The 18,303-nt window shown below is 34.7% G+C and overlaps 1 protein-coding gene across 5 annotated transcripts in view; it reads right to left on the bottom strand.

Annotated features, from left to right (window-relative positions):
• Positions 1-179: 179 nt before the first annotated feature.
• Positions 180-18,303, bottom strand: part of STRN3 (striatin 3) — a 58,888-nt gene continuing 40,764 nt past the window's right edge. For all 5 annotated transcript variants that reach the window (XM_064716034.1, XM_064716036.1, XM_064716035.1 and 2 more), the window contains 9 exons: positions 13,782-13,915; positions 8,346-8,521; positions 8,170-8,217; positions 7,943-8,064; positions 6,722-6,889; positions 6,334-6,474; positions 4,317-4,424; positions 1,989-2,075; positions 180-1,875 (listed from right to left, as the gene is read on the bottom strand). In XM_064716034.1, the coding sequence (XP_064572104.1) occupies positions 1,706-1,875; positions 1,989-2,075; positions 4,317-4,424; positions 6,334-6,474; positions 6,722-6,889; positions 7,943-8,064; positions 8,170-8,217; positions 8,346-8,521; positions 13,782-13,915 (1,154 nt within the window). In that variant the 3' untranslated portion in view covers positions 180-1,705. The remainder of the gene's footprint in view (positions 1,876-1,988; positions 2,076-4,316; positions 4,425-6,333; positions 6,475-6,721; positions 6,890-7,942; positions 8,065-8,169; positions 8,218-8,345; positions 8,522-13,781; positions 13,916-18,303) is intronic.

The raw sequence follows: 18,303 nt of genomic DNA, 5'->3' as shown, positions 1-18,303 counted from the left end.
CTGCTTGAAACTGAACAGTTGCTCAACATCCAGACAACTATTACAATCTTGCAAAAGCAAAGCAGCTTATAAGCATAATAAACAAATGGTCATTTTGCTAAAATTGAGACCTAATTTAGTAATTTGTAGAATGACTCTTTCAAACTGTGCAACACAAAATAATGTAGCCAACAGTAACATACAGGTACACCATTTAATATTTATTATATGCATTTTATATACATTATTTTTCAACAGCTGTACTTTTGCTATGCGGTACAATCTTAAAAATTTGCTGATTCATAGTTTGTAAAACAGAAACCTTACAAAACTCATCAAAACTCGCAAACTGATCAGAAAAGTTTTGTGGAAGACTAGAAAAAATACTTTTTTGTATTAATCATGCATTACACAAACAAAATTTTTAGTTACACCATAAACTGAAGCACTTCTGAAAAATAAAATAAAAGCAGGGAGTAACTAGTCAAAACACAGCAGATTTATGAATCTTGAATTAACTACTTTTGTATTCTATTTGAAATGCAAATAAAAATAATTTTCACTCCAAAGGTTCTGAAACAAGATTGTTTTTTTGGAATCAACTCCACTCCAGGTACTTTTAACCAGAGGAAAAAGAATTTCTTGGTTTGCAACTTTAGAATTATCAAATGTCCCATTTTCTCATCTATTTTAGACTGTTCAAAGAGTGCCATAACAGATATACAGGGCCCTTTAACACACTACATAAAAGGATATAAAGACCAACAAAAAGTGAAATAAATAACAATAGGCCATTAGCAAGATGGGTAATCCTTGATAAATAAACTCGTAAATACAGTAAGATGTACAAAATATCACATAGTGATAGGATGCCAAGATTAATTTTTTTTAAGAGTTCATTTAGGGGTGTTAACCCCTCTGTGTTTCATTTGAACACATTTTACAGTCCTTTATTTATGAAGACAGTTATGCGATGATGATGAATTAGCATCCTTAAGCAAGGACTTAGCTGAGCTGTATTAGGCAAAAGAAGGGAAGATTGTGGTTACACGGCAGCGGGTCAGTGAGATCTCTGTGTTTTAGGGTTCTATAATGCAGAAAAACATTATCAATACAATCTTGAGCACTGTTGTGACAGGCTAAATATATAAAAAGACTTATAAAAACTAGAATTTTATCCAAACATTTTGTGCAACTAATGCTAAAATATTTTAAGTTAAATTTCCTTTTCTTTAAAGCAAAATAAAAGTTTAAAAGGGGAATCTGTGGCATTCAACTGATAAACAGAAGATTACTAAGAGATGAAAAGAAAGCTACTCTTGGAGCTCACTTCCCCCCACAAGAGCACCACATTCCTAACCCTAAGGCAGCACACAGAGTCCAAAATAAAAGTCTTTTGTAAGATCAGACTCCACGTTTGCTTAAAGACACCTAAAGAACAGACATACGCTCAGTTCATATCCAGTCAAGGCTACAAATACTGGTTTTCTTTTTTGTATTTGTCCCCACCCCCCCAAATACAGTAATTACAGTTAAATGAATGAGCCTGACATTGTTCAGGATGTGGTGACTTTTCACCAACTTCTACCTGCCCCACTTAAGAGCCTTCACCCAGGCAGATCAGATGTAGTGTCATATTGGTAACCTTATAATTGATGGCAGTGACGCATTCCCTCTTTTTTGTCCAAACAGACCTGCTGTTATGATGCAGGTTTGTTCTGCTATGTCACACAAATACTTTGGCAAGGGCATCAGCTCCTGCACTGGCAATATATGCTTTTGATGGATGAAATGCTACATCATAAATTGATTCATCCAGCTTTTTCCTATGAGCTGTTATTTCTTGCACACATGTCTTGCTGTCCAAATTCCACAACCTAATGGAACAATCATGGCCTGTTTAGGAAAGAAAGAGAGGAAAAATAAAAGATTATATTTGTCAGAAATTTAGTGCATCATAAATGCATAACTTGCATAAACACATATAGAATGTGAAAAAAACCCCTTACTTCCAGACATTAAATAGATTCCATTAGGATCTACAGCTAGGCTTGTGACAGCATCCAAGTGAGCAACCATAGAATGGATCATTTTACCTAGAAGAAAAATAAACAGTGAATTTCCTGTGAAGCATTGTTTATTTAAAAATCATCAATCCATCCCCCTTAAACACAATAGAAGACAACATGCTTATTTAGATTCCAGTAATATTTGAATAATTCTATTCCATTAGAAATTACAAAGTTTCAACTGCGGACTCTTATATAAACATAAGGGCAAATGACACACAACTCTCAAAAAGGTATTCCCATTGTAAACAATCTCTATCCACTTGGCATCTTTATTGGCAGCAACAACAGTGAACACCTAAAAATGACTAAATGAGAACCTTTATCTCTTAAATGTCCCAATAAATGCCTAATAACTCTCCTAATAAAGTAGGAGAGTCTTGATGAAGCTTTATAAAATGAGATTTACTGAGCCATATCAATGGTCCATCTATCTCTGTCATTGCTAGGAGAGAAAAATAAGGCAACTATAGGTGATACTTGCCCAAAATACTCTCCAGCTTCCAACAATTAACTGTTTGGTTATGTCCAGAACAGTTAACTCGGCATTCAAGTACTCTTAATGCAAGTCTCTTAATTTCTTTAAGTTGACTTCTGTTTCTGGACTCCTAATAACATCTTTTAGCACCTCATGATGCTTTTTGGAAGGAGTTCCAGAATGTTTAAGTGCACAGAAGAATCACTGCCCCTCTCCTGTTTTGAGTCTGCCACCTGTTGGGGATTAGCAACTGAACCTCAGTTCATGTGTTGAAAAAGGGCAAATAAATCCCTGTAAGACCATGAGCAACATGAAGAACATAAATCAGCTTTGTTCAGTTGCTCTTCTTCCTGAAGAATCTCAGACTATTCAGTTTCTAAGATTCTTCCTGAAGAAGCTAAAAGCTACTGAAGATCTTTGATCATCTCTGAAACATATTAACTTGGCTATATTCCTTTTGAGGTAAGGGAGACTTCATTCAAAGTATTCATGCAAAGGTATTAAAAACATTCACTTTTGCCTTTTATTCCTTTCCCTCCTAATAGGCATTTTGCTATTCTGACTGCTAAGAAACAAAGTAGTATTTTTATCTAACCTCTTATTATAACTCTGAGGTTTTACTTTAAATAAGAACAGTTGGCCTAGTGATTATTATTTTATATTACAATGTTTATTTTTCCTTACATGTATAATTTCACATTTATCCAAATGGAATTTAATTTGCCTGCTTTTATGTCTTTTAAGATCTCCAGTTCTTTGTCAGCCTTCATGTTTAATAACCTGAATTACTGAATGCCAGTTAACTGCCAATGTACCGCTCCCTGTTCAGATGACTCACTATGTTGAAATATTGCTGATCACTCCAGACCCACAGATACTTTATTCCACAGACCATTTACTTCTAGCCTCTGATTCCTGTCTTCAACCCAATTATTTCTTCATGCAGATTTTTTTCCTTATTCTTTGTTTCTTTGAAGTAATAAATCTTAATTTCAGCAACATCAGTGTAATGCATTTAATGACCACAATTCAAATATATATACATTCATGGCAGGTACAAAGTAGAAAACAAAAAACCCAGGAATCTACTGGGGTTTGCCATCTCCTACTGGGACAAAACCAAACACACTTTAAACAGGTGTTTTGCACATGCTTACTTAAAGTGAGTTTGATTTTTTTTCCTTCCAACTTTGATAGGTAACATGTAGGAAGTGACAGGTAATTTCACAAATAAGAAGTTTATCCTTACAATTATTTTAATGTTTTTGTCACAACAGACAGTGCAGCTTTCTCCTACAGCCTTCCTTACCCTCTTTCTTCCAGATCCTTTTCTGTTTTATAAACCTTATCAACAACTTAAGTATAACACAGGATTTCATTACCATGATGAATTTAGGGTAATTTCTTGCTCTAATAGGTACTAAGTCATCTTTTTTACTACTAAGAATTGAAAAAGATAACTGACACATGCTTAAGAGTTAAAAGCATGGAAATAAAAGCAGACATACTCTATAAATCAGAAAAGCTTTAAATTAAAGACCACTTTCTTGTCCCTCATAACTATCTCTGCCTGTTTTGAGAGTGTTTTCTGACTTCTGAATTCACAATTGCAACAAGTATCACTATTTCACAGAGAAGGTACTGAAAAGGTTTAATCATAGAAATACCAAAAGTTCTGTTTTATGTAAGACTAAATCAGTAGTAAGTTTTCTACAAATGGATTCTCCCTATGTAATTCAGATTTTTTTAAATATATTCAAATATACAAATTAGGTTCTCTTTATCCTTACCCGTTTTGTTGTCAAAAAATTTGATGTGTCTATCTTCATGTGCTGTAATAGTTACAGGAAGTGTGGGATGACTTACTACCTTGTTAATATGATTATTTGATTGTACACCTGAAAATAAAATAAAAGAATATTCATCTGCCTTAAAGAAAATGTTAAAGTTAAAATGACAGTATTTTAGCATTACACTTAAGATTAGCATATTATTTAACATTATGTAAGTATTATCTTAGGATCAATGGATCTCCTAAGAAATAAAGCTTCTTGCTTCACAGGATGGGGCAAAGTGAGGTAGACTCTAGCCATGGTACTGCAAGGTTAAGGCTTACAAGCAGTTTTCACCCATGAAAGATTATTGAGAGATAAAACCCAGCAAGTACTGACTGCAGGGCAGCACTAGCCAAGTGGAAACAAACTGCAGCATGAGCAATGTATGTTTAGCACACAGCTCTTACACCTCTGCATCAAAAAATATTTAGTCTGGGGGTGAAGACAGAAGCACAGAGTGGTTTGGGTTGGAAGGGACACCTACTAGACCAGAGAATCCAAGAAACTGAAGTCAACCTAACACTCTTAGATTCTGTCAGATACATTTGTGACTTCAACTTAAACAATGAATGGCTAAAATCTGTTTAGAAGTCTACAGGATACTCTTTTTAAAAAACTATCTTGGTATCTTAATTTCTGTGCTTAATTTTTCTTAAATCCATTTTAAAGTCTCTCTTCAAACTAGAAAAGGTAGTTCTCAAAATCGTGATGTTCCTTCTCACTTCAATGTCAGGCTCTGCAGAAGGTATTTATAAGACAGCTTTCACACAGTTTTATAACCTGTGTTGAAGTGTGTAAGTTTAATTATTAAACTACACTACTTAGAGGGGAGAAGCAGATTCTCCCCTTGCACTATTCTTTTAAATCACATTTTCTAGAAAGGAATGAGCAGAAACTGGAGGTTTTCCTTATGAATCATTTGAGGAGCGTCACAAAAAGAGTCCTCCATAAAGAGTTTCATCAAATACATGCAATTAATTCTTGATGAGCTACCTCTCTGTGACACTTTATATGCAGCAACAGGATTTCTACAAAGTTCCACCAGAAAGTGTGTTTAATCCCAACCTGTGCAGAACTCAACACTAAATTAAATATTCTGTTTAATTCCCCTCTTATTCACCCACTTAATATTCTCCATGTCAATCCTATATAATGAAAACTGTGGTTTCATATACAAATCAGAAAACTAAATCTTAAGAAATCTTAGAGAACAGTAACTGTTGCTTTCACTACCTCTAACTACTTTCAAATCCTGCTAACAGAATCATAAAATGGCTTGAGTGGAAGGGACCTTTAACCTTTAACATAACCTAGTTCCAATCCCTCCTGCCACAAGCAGGTCCACCATCCACCAAATCTGGTTGTTTTAAGCCACATTCAGCCTAGAACATTTCCCAGGGATGAAGGATCCCAAATTTCTCTGAGCTACCTGTGACAGCATCTCACCACTTTCACAGCAAAGAACTTCTTCCTAATATCTAATCTAAACCCACTCTCTTTCAGTTTGACACCATTCCCCCTTGTCTTGACACCACATGGCCTTGTACAAACAAGATCCTCTCCAAGTTCCTGGCTCCTTTAGGTATAGGAAGATCACAGTAATATCTCCCAAGAACCCTCTCCAGACTGAACAACCCCAACCCTTTGAGCCTGTCTTCACAGGAGAGGTGCTCCAGCTCTGGGATCATCTTCATGGCCTTGCTCTGGACTCACAGTCTAACAGGGCCGTGTCCTTGTGCTGGGGCCCCAGAGATGGAGGCAGCACTCCAGGCAGGGTTTCACAAAAGCTGAGTAGAGGAGTTAGAACACCTTTCCAGAGTGTTTGTTCCAAGCATCTAACCGTATTTCAAACTGAATGATGCAGCAGAGGAGTAAAACTTTTTCATTTACTACACCATACAATGAGGTACCACAATGATGCAACAGGTACCTCATTCAAGATGTGTATTTATTACAGAAGAGCTCTACTTACCAGATTCTACTTGTGATGAAAACATTACCACTGACTGGGATGTTTCTAAATCATAGATGACTGTGCTGCCAGTGTTAAAAGATGCCACCATATGAGCAGGGTCACAACCTATAAAGTCGACTGATGTGGGTATTCCATGCTCTAGAAAGAGCAAAAAAAATCTTTAGAAAGAACAAAACACTTTAAAAATTCCTGACAATTTAAGCATTTAAGGTCATACTTAAAGAAGATATTTGCTCTTTACTTTAAAATAATGCTACAGCACCATGATTATTTTACAAGTTATTCTTTTAGCTATGTTACCTAGTGTGGATAAATGGAGACAATGAGCCTGGATGCATCATCAGCTGCCCCATAACAGATTTTCAAAACCACTGCAGAAAGTTACCTTTCTCTCCATTGTAAGTGCAAATACAGGGATTTTTTTCCGGCGGGTTCCATAACCTAATAGTGCCATCTGCTGAACAAGAGAGTAAGTGATTCTTTACACCACTGTAGGCAAGACCCCAGACTGCATCTGTGTGAGCAATTAATGTGCCAGCTAGAACGTTTGGCTCTGGAAAAAAAAGTTGAGAAAGGAAACCATTTTAGTGAAGAAGCATTCATTATTTCTTGTACCTCAACATAAATTAAATTCCACATAAACCAGCTGAATATTCCCCCTGCCCTTTCTCTTTAAGCAACAGCTACAATATTGCCATCTTTCTCCAAAAAAAACCAAACTAACCAACCAACCAGGAAAACAAACAAACTGAAACCAAAGAACCCTACCAAACCAAACCAGTCAACAAAAAAAACCCCCCACAAACAACTCAACTATGTTCCTTTTCCCCAAATTATTCACTCTTGTTACCACCTCCTCTCTTATTTCTTCCTTTCAAATTCAACATCTTAAGGATGCTTGATCACAGCCCTTCTTTTGTACAAGGTGCACAAAATCAGCTTTCCACTTTAACACTGGATGCTTACTTGATGCAGTTTTTACTCTGCTGACACATAGGTATGGTCTAAAACTCTCAATCACACTAATGATAAAAACAGGACTAATTTTTTCTTGTGGAGCTAGCAATCTTATTTTCGTCACCCTGATACTTTACAGTTGCCTTTCCTAGAGGGTTTTTAAATCTATGCAGAGTTTTCCAAGCAGTTACCAGCTATTTAATTTTAGAGAGATCTAAAATTAAAGATATCCAAAGTTAGGGACCCGAGATGCAAGTCAGAAACATGGGACATAAAATCTGAGCACACTTATCTTGGTTTTCTGGCAAACTTCCATCGAAAGAAATGCATAATTACTGAGAAGTTGTAATTCTGGTTCAAAATATTAGGCTTCTCAAAAATATAAATTATGATTATTTTTCTCTTTACTGCATAAATCTTAGGAATTGTTAAGTCTCCCTATTACTGTTCTACACAAAGTACATCATCAGTGCAAGCAGGAATAAATAACTAATGTTTGCCACACATAAGTACTTGAAAACACAAAGCATAGCTGAGAAATGGCAGTAATATTTCACAAAAGCTCCAGAATGCAGATTAACATCAAGTAGAAAAATAATGTTGAAGACAATGGTCAGAAGCTGTTTATCTTTTATTAAAAAGAACTTACCATAGGTATCATATGGATCCACATTAGGGCTAGGCATGTTCCACCACTGGATGGTTGCATCAATACCACCACTGAAACACTGTTCTCCACTGGAACTAATTGCCAATGACAATACCGGTCCACTATTGAGAGACAGAAAAAAGCTGATTGGTAACTGCCTACAGGATAGAATATATCGTTATGAATAACAACTTATTTATTAGCCATGAATAACATCAAACACTCACATGTGGGCCCTAAATGTGTAGATGGGTTCTACATCTAAAGAGGCACTCCTGAAAGAAAAAGAAGAGTTATTATGCCACGTGAAATCTCTACTGAAAAACTTGAAACTATAAGAGTTTAATCCATTTCAAAGGCATTTAAAACACAACTGATGTTTTTATAAAACCCATATACTTGCTTTTTGGCAGGAACTGTTTTCTGCAAATTCCAGAGTTTTAGAGTATGGTCCTCAGAGGCTGTAACCAGCACAGGCTCTACAGGATGAAAAGCTAATGCTCGCACTCCATCAAAATGACTGCGTAGCGTATACTTAGGGTTCCATGTCTTTCGGAAGGCATCTTTATTAGCTGGCAACTTGGAAGAGAGACGAAAGAAGTCATTTTATCTTGGATTTTAAAATATGGATTTTATATATATCCCCTTGTATTTCTGGAAAACCTCCTATGCTTGATTCAGTTAATATATATTCAACCTTAAGTTTGTATTTATCTATTGATTTATCTATATCCATCTACAACCTTCTCTGGCCAGCTAGACAGTCTGCAAATTTTTCTGTTGTAACAGTTTCCTTTGACACAGGCTGGAATGATATATAATGTTAAACACACAGAAAAGAAGACTTGCTTTTCAGAACAGATTTTAATCCTTTTGTGCAATGACACTAACTCCTCTTCCTTGCAGAAAGAGAAATGTTTCATTGTGTATTATGTTGTCTGCACCCAAGGAAGAGATTACAGCTGTCAAAAGCTCATTTATCACTTAAACACAATAAAAATGAGCTTGAGGTGCTTGGTGAGCGATCTCCCTTAGATGAGTAACTTGACTAAGGTTGACAAGAAACATACATAGTTCTTGAATACTTCTACAGGTGAAGTCACGTACACAGTAATCAAAATTTCAATAGACATTTGTCATGATTTTAAACATAACATTACACAAATATTTTTTAAGTCTTTAATGAGTTTCAAATGTATCTGTGAGACAATAACTTAGCTGCTTTGTGAAACAATATATGCAAACTCTATATTTATACACTGTGAACATCCAATTCATACTTTTAACTTGCAGACTGTTAGGCTAAAATACAATAATTACAGCTGCTTCATACTCATTATAGGTAACCAAGAAGAGTTACAAGAAAAATACAAGCCCTTCTAGTGATTCCAAGAGATTAATTTACAGCTTTGAATACAATTTATATTTATGCAGCAAGCAGACTACATCCCATCCTAAGCCTCCATCATAAAGAAACAACTTATCCAGGTATTTCTCTTTTCCCCTAAAGGTAGTTTAGAAAACTGACTTGAATTAGATGAACAAAATAAGCAAACTAAGAATAAATGGAACCCAATTGTATCCTCTGTCTTATACAAAAGGAAGCTAATTGTATCCTTCATCTTACACACTATCTATTTCAGCATGTAATTGTAAAGTATGTTTCTCGACTGTAGGCCAGAATAGCTTGACATCTCAAACTAATTTCAGCAACACTAATAAGAAATTAAAATCTCCCATAGCTAATCAAATCTTATTACCTTTTATCTGTCAGGACTGAAAATATTCAGATAATAGCGTAGCATATACTGTAATAACTATTTTTGGACCATGTCTATAATCTGGATTGAATTATCACTACTCACTCAAACCAAATTCAAATCCAATCAACAAAACAAAGAGGTTCAGACAATAAAATTTAGTGTTCTGAGCTACAGAAGTGCAGACATTTGCTTTTCCATTATATTACTGTAAATTTCTGTCTTAAGTGCAAACTTTACCTAATTCCAATCAAGTCACAGAAACTTGTTATACCAGACACGTAACCTGAACTTTTAGGGTTTTTTAAATGCCAACCAAGAAATACATATAATAACAAAGCATTTTGCTTGCAATCTTCCTATTTCAGAGTACACTGAATACTGCAATATTTTTACTGAGATTTAAGTTATTTAGCCCTACACTGCATATTATATGCAAGCTTCATAAAAAGAATAATTCATTTTAGGAAACAGAACAAAGTGGAATTCTGGAGTTCTGCAATAAACATAATTTGGACCAAACCGTTGATTTATTTCCCTCCCCAAATGGACAAGACAAGAGGAGAAAAAAAAAAAAAAAAGGTATTTTCCTAAAAAATAAGAGTCCCCTGATATTTTAAATCCTCATTATGTAACATATTCACCCACCTAGCTAAATTATGGTCCCTCATGTATTAGCAATGATCTGAGCCAAAAACTTGAAATAGCAATCCTTAATTTTAGCACACGAAATATCCCAGATTATGGAGGTGATTAGCAATTTTTTTTGGGTGCAATGTGCAGCCACACAACAATATCCACCACAGTTGTGATGAAAAGTCATTCAAGAAAATCAGAACTGGATACAGTGATCCTTATTTTTCAAAACATGAAAAGAGTTGATTCCATTTTTTTTAATTTTTTTCTTGAAAGGATTGTTGCAAGGGTAATTTTGTTTTCAGCAGTACAGAGAAATCTGCTAAAATGCAAGGTATAGAATTTACACAAGTTATGAAAAGTAAGGTACATTTCCTATTTTAAGCATAGCTTTGAAGTTTTAATTTTTTTAAAATGGACTGGAACATCATGGTTGTTTTAGAAAACACCACATACACTTTATTAGAAATTTAGCTATACATAAACCAATTTTTAAAAATTCTTTTCCCTATTCATGTTTCTAATGGATCTTTATAGCCTCACTGCAAGAGTAAGAGAATAACTGATACATCTTCAAAGAGGTCCTTGCAATCTCTAAGAAAAAAAGTTAACCAGTAATTAATTTCCAAAAAACAACCAAAAAACCCAATCCCACCTCAGAAAAACACTGTCAAGGATTTGGAAAAGGGATTTGATGATTACAAAGGATAAATGTGAGATTATTTCACAAAACAGGCCAGAGGAATAATGGAAAAGTGGCGAAATGGGACAGTATATATCAATGTTCAAAAGTGTTGACATCCTCAAAGCTTCTCAAAACATAAGGTGCACATGGAAACACTGCCCACTGAGTCTGGATGCTCCACCTAAGTGTGTATTTATACACATACACAGTCAAGATAATCAAAGTCATACAGCACAGACTACTTCACTAGCTGCTCCTCCCTTTTTCTGTGGACTTTAGTGGGCTTTACTAAAGACCAAGAAGGATCAAACAACCCATTCATCCTGCCTTGTAAAGCACAGGCAAACTGGACTGAAACTACACCTGAACTAAACCAACACAAATGAACAACAACTCCCTCCCACCAAAAAAAGGCATCAGGGAATGAAGATCTTCCTTGCCCCTGCAGTCAAGAGAATCCTAACAAATTGTAAAGAGACATGCATTTCCCTATGTCAAACAACTACTTCCCAACAGCAAACAAAAATTTTATAGAATAATTAGTAGCTGCAGTGTCTTTTTGTGTTTTAATGTTTTAATGTTACTTTTTTCTTGATAATTTTGTAACTTATTGGAGATTTCCAAGTTTACATGTTCTGATAAAGGAAACTTTTCAATTTTTCAGTCAGTTGTACTGCAGAAAAACCCCATTCTCTGGTGCTATGGAATCAAAAACTATACAAATGGAGGCATCTGATTTGGCAACATTATTCCCTCAGCATGCAAACAACTACATGCACTGAGGTCAATTTAAGTAACTAGATAATAAAAAAGACATGACTTGAGCTGACTACTGTTTACCAGATGACTAGTCTTGGAGACAACCTGTGAATTTAATCAAACATACAGAAATCTTTTGAGTTGTAGTTGAAATTCTTAAGATTTATACTTAACCCCTATCCTGTATTCATATCCTCTCCTTTTCAAAATACAACACTCCTCAAGGAGTGACAAATGAAAGCTAATGGAAGCCTGTTGTGGCTTTATTTAATGCACTCTAATAGCTCACAAAAGCTATCTGAAGAGCATGCACCTATTGGGAACAAATGCATTAAGTGTTCTGGTTTGAGGTTTTTTCATTGTTCCTGTTTTACTTACACATTAACTTAGTGTCACACCTCCTTGTCTGGAGATATACTGGAAAAGGAAGTGACTTTACCTAACATTACAGGGGCATTGGACTACAGTGCCCTACAAGTACGGTATTACAGGTGCAAGGTAAGAGATGGTCTTACTGTGCTGCAAAGCCATAGCTAGGAGGGAACAACTTCAGCAATTAAAAACTATCATGGAATTTTTAACCTAAAGAAACATTGTGAGGAAAAACTAACAGCATCTGAATTTCAGTCTATTCAAAGTTGTGACAGGTCAGTGTCATCTTAAATATTAAAAAATTGTAGCCATCTGTGTTATTTTATACTTTGTTTTTTCTGACACATGAAGTCAGAAGCCACTGTGCATTTTTCAGCTATGCATTAAAAGGAAGAAAATATCCTATGAGTACTGGGAAGTACTCAAGAAGCAGGGAAACCAAGTGACAATCATGGTCAATCACAACTCATTTTCAGTGAATGGCCTAGTAAGAAAAACTCTACTTCTATCTTTTGTCTCCTGTATGCATCAGATATTAGAGCACAAAATAGGTGAAAATAAAGAGCCTTGGTGGTTTAAGTGTTTCAGTGAAAAAAATTTTGAAAATTCAACTACATTGAAAAAGTAAGATCAACTTCATCTACAGGATGATTAACACCTTCCAACCTTCACCAAATATGTGCTTTTGCTGCAAATTTCTTATTAGCTCAGGCAGCACTTCATATTTGTGTATTTATCAGCTATTCTCTCCTTTAAGTTCCCCAAGAGCAAAGGTAACCTCTATTCTGCCTCACTCTCCACACCGCAAAGACAGGTTTGTTTGTCAGGTTTGTCAGAATTAGCAGACTCTCATGTAACAGTTCTGTTAGTTGGTATATTAATTGCAATGCTTTCTGACCTTAGTCCTGGCTTGCCACTAAATATCCCTCCATCTCAGAATAAGCAAAATGGCTACACACTGTTTTATAAAGAATTTGTAGTTCACAAAAGACAGCAATACAAAGCTGCAATTTGTAGTCAAGCCAATACAATATTTGTTAAATACAATACTTCATGCAAAACTTACCTGAACACTTCCCTAACCAGCCATCCTATGTTACAGGCCAAGGAAAAATTTGTTTAACACGATTGGTAGAAGCTTAATAAATATGGTCAAAGGAATGTCAGAACACTCTGGATTACAACAGAAATACCCCCTAATAGCTTACATCTGAAATATACTACTATATATATAGTCTATGCTGTTAACACTACTTACTCATCAGAAGAACAGCAAGTAAGTGAGTTGATATCAACATTTGTGTTTCATGCCATGCCTACTCAACAGTCCATTTCAATGCATAACTGTAATTTTGGTCATGTTAAGACATTAATATGTATTTTAGGTCATAACACATTCCCCCTCCAGTGACAAAATCTGAATTAAATTATTAATGCAGAATAAAACCAAGTCATCTCACTTAATTCTGGCAACCCAAATTACTTAGCTCATTTGCAAGGTGCTCTTCCATTCCAAGTAACAGCTTTTACTAAAGAAGTGCATCAGTAATGTTCAGGATTGAGGAGAAGGGACCCAACTACTACTGGTTAAACTGTATAAAGAATTTTAAAATAAAATGGCACTTACATCATAACTATAGTCTGCATCATTTGTTACTGTCAAGTCTGCAAGGTCTCCAAGGCCCAGTACACTTAACAACACATCATCAGAACCCATAATAAATGACTTGCCTCCTCCAGGTGGAAACGTTATTGGCTCAGCTACAAAGAACAAAACAGTTTCTTTAAGTCTCAACAGAGTAATTCAAACCGATGAAAAGCTGCATTATTCATCACTTAACAGCAAAGCAGAGTTTAAAACTGAACTTGTATGTACTACATACAGCCCCAACTAAAAAAAACAAAAACAAGAGCATGAGGACACACACATGTGCAAACACACACACATTATATACACAACTCTTGTACCACGCTTCATCATTTGATTTCAATTTACTTTACAGAGGTGCTGATACTGACAAGTGACTTGACTGACATTACTTTACACTGCAATACCAGATGTACATCCCAGGTTTCCAAATTCTCAGCTGAGTTTTTCATTCAATACATCATGCTTCCTGCCTTCTATCCACTTGCAAATATGTCTTTGTGTTTTATACCAGTTAAATATTTCTACTTGTACACTAAATATTTTTAATCACTCAAGCAAAAGACTCCTGCAAAACATCTCTTCCACTTTGAGTTTTCTCAGGCAACTGAAAAAATGAAAGCATCTATTATTTATTCATTTCCTTTCTTAGTTTCTCAGCATGATTTTGGATTCTAATTTTAAAGAACACTCAACTGATACTCATGTTGTCTAGCTGCGCCTACTTCAATTAAAATTTAACATTTCTGTTAATTATCATTTAGAATGAATAAAAGTTATATATAACCATTCACTATGAATTTGCATCTGAATAATAAAGTTTAAAATATTCACCCATATTTTTTACCCTCTTCAATGATTTTGTAAATCTCTGTTAATCCACAAATACCAATTTTGCAATAAGGAACAGGAAGGAAGTCTTAAACATTTTAATGCTTCAGCACATCTTAGAAGCTACTTTTACTTTTCAGTTTTCATTTCCACTTAGAAATATCAACACTTCTTAAGTAGAGTATGTGAAATTAAGGTTTGTGTGAACTTCAGCTAAGTATAAGCATCTGCAAAATATGTTAAATTATATCTGACATCTTGAAAACTTAAACTTGCTTGACTTTTGAATGTCACTGATCTGGCAGAGAGAACTATGGCCTCACTTTAATGCCACTCCTTATTTCTTATCCTCCTAGAAAACCCTTCAATCTTAGCGAAAACAGTTTCCAGTTTCCTGGGATTTTGTCTTCTAGAAGCAGTTCCAAACAAGAGGACTAATAATTAACACATTCTTGTTTAGAACACACATGTCCATTATTCCATATGACCACTATTTGAATGGTAACCTAGGTCTGATCCACTCCCATGTAACCACAGTGACTGACTCCAGGTGTAAAGTTACAGATGTCTGGCACCACTGCTAGGGCTAGGCACACAGGAGCCAGTCCAGCTAGATCAAAAGACATCACTTCCCAAGAATAAAAGAGGTTTTAATGCTTCAGAACTATCGTACTATTAAGAAATGTAACTTCATTAGCATAGTCAATACAACTATTTCTGAGAATCCAAGAACAATCTAAGAATACAGACTGCTGTTCCTACAATTGCATAAAAAGAGCAAACAATATCCTAACTACGCACAATCACCTCTTGTAAAAACATTCACAATCCATACAAGTTTGACTCATAAGAATGCTACATTACATTAACAGCCCAAAATGGCTTACCACGCCCTTATATGAATAAGCTCTTTATTTCCATCAGTAATTTACTAAAACTCTACATCTGAAGATCTACTACAAACCACTTCTATTACAAAAAAGATATATTCCTACAAAACACATATTTACTTTCCCCTTACTCCTATTTGATCTTTAGGACAGGCCCGCAAAGTTTAGGTAAGCCCTGTAACCTGTTATACTAATTTTTTGTGAAACTAACATCTCCTGACCTTAACAGATCAACCTTCCTATGCTTTATAATGAAAAATAAGGACCACCACATCAAGAACCTATACCGCAAATTTGTCAAGTTTTATTTGCATGAGTGACTATTTCTTTACTTAAAGCTTCAAAATTCATGCTATTCAAAATTCAGAAGACTAATTCAGAATACTAAAGCTGCCTGTATGTATGTACATGTGTTCTATAATTTATTTGTGAATTTTATATCTTAAAGTGAGGCACATTTGAGAAGTTTAAAAAATGGCTGCAAACTGCTTTTGCAAAAAAAGAAATGGCAGAATAGTAACACAATGAAAAATGCATGATGTTGCAGCTACTAAAAATAAAGACCCACATCTTCAGATATCAAAACAATGCATCAATAGGTACATGCAAATGATAGTTAAATAAATGACGTTTTAATGTTTTTAATCTAGAAAAAAAATTTTTCTAACACACAATACAATATTATTCTAATAGTATAATATAAATGCTTAACTGAGTTTGCAATCAATAAATCTAAAGTTAAAATGTGATAGTACAAGTTCCTTTGTAGGTGAAACTAGGTGAAATAAATATTGAAATATAAAATAGTATAATTAAATATTTGCCTAGCCAATCTTAACGAGCACTTCTTACCTTCAAGTTCTTCACATCATACACAATTAAGTCAAAATCAAGCAGTGATTGTACAAACTGCTTTAATCTCTGATCACATATATAAACTCATATAGGCTGTTGCTGTCTATTGTACAACAGGGACATCTTGTTTGTCACAAAGCTAATATGTGGTACATCAAAAGCAGCTGTTCATACCCAAGTAATTAGCTGTTACTGCTTTTTTTCTGTCAATCTGTAGATTGACACCTCTGCAATCAATAGATACTAAAACTGAAAAACAACCGGTGAAAGTAATTTTCTCTACACTGGATGGAAAATCATGTTGGATAACATTTCTGAAATAATAGAATATGTTGAAATGGAAACTCCAATTTCTCATGGCCAAAATTATCAAGTGTGATTATGGCATAACATTATAATTAAACAGGCAGTTCAGAGTGAAAAATAAACAAACAAATGAAAAACAAACAGCAATGAAAAACCCAAACTCTCACACCTTTAGAGGTATGAAAGAGATATTCCAAGCCATTTAGAGCTTGCTCCTCCCTGAATCCTCTTCAAGAAAAAAATATCAACCACTATGTCAGAACTGTAATATTCAAAGTATGGCATAAAACTTCAATACAGTCAAAAGACAACTATAGCTTGACAAAATTCCTCAGCATAGGCTAGTGTACCCTAGGAAGAAAGCCTGAAGTTATCTGCAAAATCTTAGCTTTTAGAACACAGCTGAATAAATAATTGAGTAAAATCTGTATTTTATGATAATAAAGTATTTGGCCTTGTAATACACCTAGAAGGAATTCAAATAAAACACTGCCTGTTTATTTGCAGTTTTGCACCATATGGTACAGAAGCCACATAGCATTCAGGATAGAAACAGCAGAACTTAAACTCTAATATTCAAGTTTAAAAACTATGCAGAAACCAAAATGAGCAAATAAGATGACAGAGAGATTAATATTATTACACTTAATAAATAAAGAGCAAACTACACTGACAAGTTAAAAAGACATGGACACATTAAACAGCATGAAAATATAAATATGAAAGCAGTTTATTTGAAAAGTGTGAACAATCTTTACTTGAAGGCTAGCACAATGTTTGTGCTACAAGAACCAGGAAATAAAAGTCAGTCCCTATCAAATTCAAATCTAGCATCTATTTCTTCACAAATATATACTGGTTTTGTCCACTATAATTTTAGATGTAAGGCCTCTACCTGAGACAGTATCCCTGTCCTTAACAAGGTTTGTGTCTGTGTTTCTTTGCACATGTATGGCCTAAATACCTAAACATGGCTGAAAGGCAACCTAAAGCATGTAAACACTGAATCTAAAAACAACCTAAACATACGTCTACAAGTTTTAGCAAGTGGATTTTCATCTGTAGATTTTTCAATTGCACTCCACAGGTAAATTTGATACTGCTTCATCTTGAAAATGGAAATAGAAACAAAGATGAAAAGGAAGGCAATAAATAAGCTGACTGTTGTAAAATGAGAGTTTTAGAGAACAACAAAAAAATCTCCTTGAAGTGTGGTTTGGGGTTGTTTTCTGCTTGCCTGTTGACAGGCACTTGTGAGACCAAGGATGAAAAAGAACAGGAGAACCAATCGATTCCTGGAATCAGCAGTAATGCAAATTCTATTTCTGCTATAGCTGACACCATGCCAGGGCTTATGGGTATTTTGAATTAATATGCTCTAAGCAGATGACAATTTACATAATGGTATTCTAATTTCAAAGCTAATACAGGAAAATCATTCCTTTAAAACAAAAAAATTTAGAAGCTAAATACAAGATTTTCACCTTTATCTATAATAGCTTGCCACTAATTTTCATTGCCAAAGATAATCCTGAAACTTAAATAAATACTTTGTAAAGAAATAAATAGTATCTTTGTAAACTTGTGTACATAGATCAAGGGAATTTTATAAAAGAGAA

Source organism: Zonotrichia leucophrys, chromosome 5 (genome assembly GCF_028769735.1).
Source record: "Zonotrichia leucophrys gambelii isolate GWCS_2022_RI chromosome 5, RI_Zleu_2.0, whole genome shotgun sequence".
NCBI classification, from domain to species: domain Eukaryota; kingdom Metazoa; phylum Chordata; class Aves; order Passeriformes; family Passerellidae; genus Zonotrichia; species Zonotrichia leucophrys.
The sequence above is the reverse complement of the archived record's forward strand: the minus strand, read 5'-3'. Positions and strand labels throughout refer to the sequence as shown.